This window comes from Oncorhynchus tshawytscha, linkage group LG28 (assembly GCF_018296145.1).
Source record: "Oncorhynchus tshawytscha isolate Ot180627B linkage group LG28, Otsh_v2.0, whole genome shotgun sequence".
Taxonomy (NCBI): Eukaryota; Metazoa; Chordata; class Actinopteri; order Salmoniformes; family Salmonidae; genus Oncorhynchus; species Oncorhynchus tshawytscha.
Genome location: NC_056456.1, coordinates 10,722,804 through 10,730,932, shown reverse-complemented (window position 1 = coordinate 10,730,932; position 8,129 = coordinate 10,722,804). Strand labels below are relative to the sequence as shown.

At 42.4% G+C, this 8,129-nt stretch overlaps 1 protein-coding gene and 1 non-coding gene across 4 annotated transcripts; one reads left to right on the top strand and one right to left on the bottom strand.

The window, feature by feature from the left end:
- Positions 1-3,594: 3,594 nt before the first annotated feature.
- On the bottom strand, positions 3,595-7,431 carry LOC112226685 (uncharacterized protein CXorf38 homolog). Of its 3 annotated transcripts, XM_024391164.2 has the most exons (7): positions 7,075-7,431; positions 6,790-6,853; positions 5,402-5,508; positions 5,149-5,271; positions 4,919-5,068; positions 4,680-4,832; positions 3,595-4,593 (listed from the first exon to the last, which is right to left on the bottom strand). In XM_024391164.2, the coding sequence occupies exons 1-7, from the start codon at positions 7,276-7,278 to the stop codon at positions 4,438-4,440; spliced, it is 957 nt and encodes a 318-aa protein (XP_024246932.1). In that variant the 5' UTR covers positions 7,279-7,431; the 3' UTR covers positions 3,595-4,437. The 3 variants fall into 3 exon arrangements, with proteins under 3 accessions (XP_024246932.1, XP_024246933.1, XP_024246935.1); XM_024391165.2 differs by lacking the exon at positions 6,790-6,853 and having other exon boundaries at positions 5,402-5,536; positions 7,075-7,429; XM_024391167.2 differs by lacking the exon at positions 6,790-6,853 and having other exon boundaries at positions 7,075-7,252.
- A 342-nt stretch (positions 7,432-7,773) lies between these two features.
- Positions 7,774-7,886, top strand: trnal-caa. The gene is made up of 2 exons: positions 7,774-7,811; positions 7,841-7,886. It is a non-coding gene; the product is annotated as a tRNA-Leu (tRNA).
- Positions 7,887-8,129: the final 243 nt, after the last annotated feature.

Below are 8,129 nucleotides of genomic sequence, written 5' to 3'. Positions count from 1 at the left end.
CATTCTATTTTTTTGTTGTTGCATTTTCATTGTTGGACAATTTTTTTATAAAAAAAATTAACATTGGGAAATCAGCTCGATTTGTATCGATTTTAAACTAGGAAATATGTTCACGCGTATTTCCACGCATAGCGAGACACGTGATCATAAACAAATGTAAGCAAGGTTTGAAATGATTAGGTTTTAGTCAAATACTATATCCGTGTGGACTTCTTGCGGTCTACAAATTATTTGTAACCATGTTCCGGCTCCCCGACCATCCACTCAATAATTTTTATTTTTATTTTTAAATAGAAAAAAAAAAAAATGGGCCGCGTCTGAATCTAGTTGATGATCCCTTACTTAGACATTGCATCATTGCATCTGTCCCATTATAGACCTATGAGAGCATGGGCAATGCCAATGAGGCCATCTCCATTGTCTTCTTCTACGAGTTGGCAAACAAACAGTGCATACGGTCACCTGTAGTCTGGCCGGTATACCAGAATTGATGCACGGACCGGTATGGGTTTTTGCTTTACCTTCTATAACGGTATTTTGAAGGTTTTGCTTGTTAAATGTGATACGCCTTGTGTGATGTTAATTTGTATAGTTTACTCCGATAATTGAAACATCTTTCTCCCCTCACTCTATGCCGCTTTCCACACAGACCTAGTCCCACCCCTTCACTCAAGGAGCGCATTTGTTGTATCTCCACCATGAGACACTTGGTAAATGCAGCACATGCAACAATGAGAATGACTACGATGCTGTTTCCACTTTCCTTCCTAATTTAAAAAAAATTATGTTTATTATTTTCCAGTAAAATTTTAAAAAGACAGCAATACAAACATTGACATTCATTGTACTGTTGAATGGGATGGCCAATTTAGAGGACAAAACTAAACTTAACTCACACATACACAAAATAAAACTAAATCCTATTAGGTGGTACATGTATAAGAAGACAGCAGTCATTACAAGCAGTGTAGTTAAGCCCAAAATAAATTGAGTGGAGTACAGCACAGAGTAGAAGCAGATCGTCAACCCAGTTATGAAGCGGGACTAGACCATTTATCCAGTATCGGCTGCCATATTCTGTAAAACAATGGACTTCTATTGGAGGTATTGTATCGTATCTTTCCCATATGTATTACATTCCCCAAATCCCATAACCACATTTCAAAAGGTAGGTACAGTCTCCAATTTCCAAAATTGCAATACGAGCCTTTTGGCTAATAGAGTACAAAGAGAGACAGCCTTCCCTTCCTGGTTATTCCCATCAACTGTACCAAACAGAGCGATCAACGGGTCTGGGGCTAGAACTCTTATCAAAGGCTTTAGATAAGTAATCAAAAATGAGAGCCCAGTAAGCATGTAACTTAGGACTTGTCCAGAATAAGTGGGTCAACGTCCCCTCATCCTGTTTGCACCTCTCACACAGTGGTGAGGTGTCCGGGAATATTTTATGCAGTTTCACTATTGAGTAATGTAACCTGTGTATCACCTTAAACTGTACACGGTTTGTGAAACCCCATTCAAAAGGGTCGGTCTCTAGACTGTATGATGTGCTACAGGCCCACATAGAGGTATCCACAGACAGTATTAAAAGGGCTTGGGAACAAGAACTTGGTTCATAAATCTCAGATGAGGACTGGGTAGAAGCTCCCAGGAATATAAACCACAGTTCTTGTTCCAAAGCCCTTTTAATAGTGTCTGTGGATATCTCTATGTGGGCCTGTAGCACATCATACAGTCTAGAGACCGACCCTTTTGAATGGGGTTTTACAAGGATCAGGCTATGTAATGTAGGATTATTTGGTTTAATGCCATATTGTGGCATATGTGTCCTTAAGAAATTCCTGATTTGGAGGTATCTGAAAAACTGTGTTGTTGGCATGTTGAACTTTCCCTGTAATTGTTGAAATGAAGCTAACTAACCATCCATGTATACATGACCAATTGTTGTGAGCCCCTTCTCCCTCCACTGTGAAAACACCACATCATCCAATGCGGGGTGGAAAGCATGATTCCGGCAAATCGGGCTGTCAATGTATACAGTGGGTATGTTAAGAAAATACCTCATCTGTTTCCAGATGCTAAGAGTATGACAAAGTGGCTTTTAGAGTCATAAGTGGCTTTTTTCACATATGATGGACTACTAACAAGTGCAGGGAGTGAGGAACGTTGACAGGAGGCCTTCTCAATCAAAAGCCATATCATTCTGTCGCATCCCAGGTAAACTTTCCCTCCAGAAAGCACAATGTTCAGATTAGCAGCCCAATAATAATAGTTTAAAGTGAGGAAGGCCAAAGCCCCCCCTCCATCCTGTACTTAGATAAATGCTTCTTTGAAACTGTCCCAATTCGCTTTCAGTAGCTGATCAAGGTCTTGTCACTACAATGCCAAGGCTTGTGAACTTGTCCATCACTGTTCGAAATGGGGTAGATTGCAGAAATTGCATATCCACAGGCCGTGATAGCGACATCAATTCGCATTTTTGGCAGTTTATCTTGTAGCCAGAGAAGGAGCAGAATGTATTTATCAAGTTAAGGGTGGAATATAAGTTTTAGGCTTGGATAAAAACAAAATAACATCATCTGCATATAGGGAAATTTTGTGGAGTGTGTCTTATTTTAACAGAAGCTATATCGGCACATGCCCGAATGCGAGTAGCAAGGGATTCCATGGCTATAGCGAAGAGAGAAGGCGAAATAGGGCACCCCTGTCGGCAGCCCTTGAACAGGTGGAATGACTGATTGGTTACCACGGACGCCATTGCGTGTGCATAAATAATTATCCAATTAATAAATTCCTTTCCAAACCCGACATCATATACTTCCACTCAATCTGATCAAATGCCTTCTCTGCATCAAGAGCTATTACCACTGCCTCAACCTTATGATACATTACGTTGAAAAGGCGTCTCAAATTGTGGTATATGTCAACCCGGGATAAAAACCTGTCTGGTCAGGGTGTATGATGTCAGAAATATATTTTTTCAATCGGTTTGCCAATATCTTTGTCAACACCTTATTTCCTATGGGGAGTAACGACACGGGGCGATAAGACGACATCTCCATGGAATCTCTATCATATTTTTTCAAGATCAGTGCTATTGTAGCCTCATACAGTGTTTGCGGGAGTTTGGCATTTTCTTTGGATCGTTTAAACATTCGCAACATAGGTGGAGATAGAATTCTATAAGAAGTACTGCGCCAGTCTATGACATATCCATCGGGCCCAGGGGCCTTGCTGTTTGTAAATTGTGCTATCGCTGTGTTAATTTCCTCTAAAGTTATCCCAGCGGCAAGTGCAGCAGCTGCCCCAGTCTAGTTTAGGAAGTTCACATTCCACTTTACTTCTTAATATAAATCCACAAGCATTCTATAATTACACTATTAGTTTGTGTTTCTTACATCTGTAAACAGCTAGTTTCTTTTCTTAGCAAGTTGTGGCTAAGTCGTGTCAATTGCTAGTCAGCTGGCTATGTACAGAGTCAGAGCAAATGTAGCTGGCAATACAGCCTGATACCAGTGATGGTGGAAGCCTAAATCAGCATGTTGTTTGTGCAACAGTATCTTCTAAATCAAAGAGGAATAGGTGAAGCATGAATATGTTCGCTACATGAAGAAAACATTTAATGTAGCCAAAGATTATAGGGTCCCGTAGGAAACACTGACCAACACTTTGGTTCCTACCCTGTCACAATAACTCCTCCCTGGCATTTTCATGTCAAACACTGTATTCAAAGTGTCCACTCTTATATTCTAACTATATAATTATGATAACTATAGAATTATGATAACTATATTTCCATCAGTTCACCCAAGTGTTCTGATCTAAATCGCAAGTCAAATCACAATTGCAACATTTGGTAAAAAAAAATTTTTTAAAGGCCTACATTTTTGGCCAATATCGTGCAACACTACGTGGCAATATGGAAATGATCTCAAATGAGTGCAGGACATTTATGAACACTATTTTGAAGTTTAATATAACAGTATAAAACAATCAGAACAGAGAACCCATTTAAATCAATTAGAATGTATGTGTTGTCACCCTAGGGTCACACTACTCAAAGCAAATTCAGAACATTTATTACTCAAACCATTAAATACCGTGACATGATATTTTCGCCATATAGCCCAGCCCTACTGTAGTGAATTGTTTGAACAGGTACAATGCCAAGGTTGCCGATTTAATGCCACCTGCAGTTATGGAATGTTTGCTCACTAGTATAATTCATTGGCTGATCCCTCCTGATGACCCAAATGGAATCATGTGATCCTTCCTTAACCCATAGGAAGTCCCACCCTGTTGATTACTTAAAAATTGTAAAAGTCCTCAATGGTGCTGCCCATGCTAAAACTGGCATTTGGGCACTAGAGTCATCCATCTCTTCTGGTTTAGTCCTCACCTCTGCTCTCTTCCCCTGCCCTCTGATGAGTTAGTAGGTTACTCAGGTGTCTCCACTTCATTCCCTCCCCCTTCTCCCCTTCTCCTCATCTGTGTCTCCATTGATGTGATGGTCTGGAGTTCAGAGGAGAACTGGTCACTCAAGTCTCTGTTGGCCAGGAGGAAATCCCTCAGTCTCAGCAACTCCTCAGTGTCCTACAGAATACAGCAGGCAGTCAGACATTAGTCAGACAGAGTCAATCAGTCAGACAACTAATGGTTAGAATTGTAGTTAGAAGTACCTGTGTGTCTGTGTCAGTAAGCAGCTCCTGCAGCCTCTCTCTCAGCAAGTCCGCTTCCCATTGGCTGATAGACTCAGGCTCCACCCCCTCCGACAAGGAACCGTCCACTCGGTCCACACCAGGAACTAACACCGACAAATCAACAGCCAGCATCTGGACACAAAAACACACACAGCATTTACACTCCATAGATCAGAGGTGATACAACACACAGATCTGAGAGCTGATATCACACACACCTCTAGTATCTGTTGTCCGGCTGCTGCCACTTCTGGTAGGTGTGTGAATTGCTGTAGGAGCTGCTGTATGCTGACCTGGTAGCGCCTCATCCACTGGTCACACACTCGCATCTCACAGGAGTGCATCAACTCGTTCCTACACCTGATAACCTAAGACAAGACGCATACACATTCATAACACACAAACACAGGTGACATGTGTGTTTATACTGTGTGTGCGTTTGTGTTACCTCTCTGACACAGTGCTGGTCCACATAGTTGAAGTGGGAGCAGAAGTTGAGGAGGTTGAGCAGTGCGGACGCATCACACAGCTCCGCCCCCTTAACCCCAGCTTGACCCCGCGGCATGTAGGCCTGAGGGAGACAAAGGAAGAAAGAAGGAGAGAAGAGGTCAATCATCTAATATAACATGGGTGAAAGCAGAGTACAATTTCAATAACAGAACCAATAATTCAGTAATATTTAGATTGCACACACACACTACCTTGGCCAGTTCCCAGTGGTCCTGGTTCCAGAGTGGGGGTCTGCAATTACCCCAATTCACCATGCCCCTGGGGTTTGTGTGGTGCCTCAGGATCACGTTCCTCCACTCTGTACACACCACACACACAGAGTACAGCTGTGGGACACATACGAGAAAGAATCATTCAATCAAACGTCATCATGACAGGTCTCTACTGGTGTAGTCTCGAGACCACGAATCCAAATCTCGTTTTTGTTCACTCGACCAGCGAGGACGAGGCGAAGCGAGAGGGTTTTACGCCCATCTAAATCTGTCCACGATAAGCAGACTGATAAGACCCGGCTGCCTTCCTGCCTTTGGGTCGGCGACTTCCATTGTTTGAGCAGTCACTTGACTATCTTGTCAATATAGTAGAAAATCTGACTCAACACAAGAGCCGGACAATAAGGGTGGGATTGTGTCTTCTTGGAAGTGCTAGAGATGGTCGAAGCAGATTCCAGGAGTGGTGGAGTACAACGCCTAAACGTGTAGAAGATGGAAAGACGGAGGAAAGTCAAAATCGGTGTTACTGATGTTTGAAGAACAGTATCTGCCTATTCATGGGAAGCTGGGATCCAGAAGATACACAGTGAGAGTGTTTGTGAATAAACCCTTGCAGTGTCAAAATAGCAAAAGGTATGGTCATGTATCAAGTGTGTGTCAGCAGAAGCAACATATTGGTGATGATCTACGGTGTTGCAATTGTGGTGGGAATCACCTTTCCCGAATTCCTGCCGTGCCCCGTTAGGATGAAGGAATTTGAAGGAGCACAGATCCGGGCTGTACAGCAGGTCTCCTACATGGAGGCGCAGGAAATTGTTGAAGGGGTGATTGGTGCTGAGGAAGCTATGGCAGTGGATGCCCGGCAGCCAGTTAAGATTCAGAATGTTGTTCACGAGTTGAAGGATACAGACACATTGACAGTGAAGGGCGATTGTGGCATTTATTGCACAAGTGATTCATTGTACTTCCCAAACAAAGAAAAGGTCCAAGAAGCTGGGCATAATTGAATCTGCAATTAACAACTGAAACATTGCATGGAATACTGACTGAAGATGATCCCCCCCTCCCAGGCCCCTGAGCCTGTGTAGTGGTGTGAATTGGATTGGACTATGACTGGAGTGAGATCGTTAATTTTTTTTGTCTTTTGAATTATATTTTTTATTAGTCCTTTGCGAAATGGTTTTACATTTTTTTCTTCAGTTCATTACCAGCATGCAATGCTTCATGGTGCCAGCATGCGTGCACATTAAATTAGTGCGAAAACCATTATAGCAGAAAAGAGTACGCGAGAGCCAGGGGCGTATTCATTACGCAGATTCATTAACAAAACGTTTCTTACGGATGCAAACGGAACGAAACGGACCTACCTGAATTTGCTTTATCTTGGCCAGGTCGCAATTGTAAATGAGAACTTGTTCTCAACTTGCCTACCTGGTTAAATAAAGGTGAAATGAAACAAATTTAAAAAGTGTTTTCCGCTTTGCAACTGTTCGAACTAATAAATACACTCCTAACGTCCAGGCTACTACTGGAGTAAATTGACACATGATCTAGCTAGCCCATAATAATTTTCTTCTTAAAATTATGCAGGTTATTTGGGTAGGGGTTCAACTCAACTGACATTATGCCAGCAGACAACTTTTGACTCTCACCTGATTCCCTCTGGGTCTGCACCCGCTCCGACATGGCTGCCGCAGACCCGGGTTCCTAGTGACTAGATTTCCGTGGAAGGATCTCATCTCAGAATCGGTGAAAGGGTGCAACCCCTCCCGCAGTTTGAGGAGACAGTACCCCGCTTTGAGCCAGTTCTTATACCCGCCATCGTTCAGACGAGCGCTCAACTCTTCGTGTACCATGTACAAATTAAAACAAACACCAACATAAAGCAGAGCTAGATCTTAAAACAAACTGAAGAGTATGCCGACTATATCTCGGGAGCGCTACATAAGAAAAGGTCAACAAAGAAACAAAAGTGCGTATCATCCGCGATGTCAAGTTTCCGCTTTTGTCTCGACTCGAACCCCGCCCATTCTCTGTCAGTGCAGTATGGGGATTGTAGTAAACTAGCTAGACTTTTCCAACTGCCGTCGGTCTGTCCTGAAACTGTCTGTATAGCCTGAATATGATTTATTAAAGTGATAACGACAATACAGGTAAAATAATCGAAATGAAATCATTATAAAATCTAAATATGTATCTATAACTATAGGCTTAGGCCATACATTATCAGTACTCTAAATGCCTTGCCTACATAAATCCAACCTGTAGTTTATCTACATAGCAGTACTCACCTATACAAGACTTTAGGTCATAGAATACTAAAGCTATAAGAAACATAAGAAAGTACAGTTGTCAGGATGGCCGAGCGGTCTAAGGCGCCAGACTCAAGGTGAAAATCCTTCCTGGGTAAAAGGGGTATTCTGGTCTCCGAATGGAGGCGCGGGTTCGAATCCCGCTTCTGACAATGTTTTTCCTTAACAAAATTAGATTGAAAGAGTCTACTCAGTGTAATTCCCTCAAGTGGTGGAAAAAAAACACATTATCATTTTACGTTTTACCATTTTCTAGTTATAAATGCGCTCACCTGGGCTATTTTCGAGTGATCCAGACAGAGCAGCGAAATTTCAGGTAGGAGGAAAAGAGTGTTTTCGTGTTTTCGTCCATGAGGTGGCGCCATCATCATACCAAACGCCAGAGGCAGCCTTGC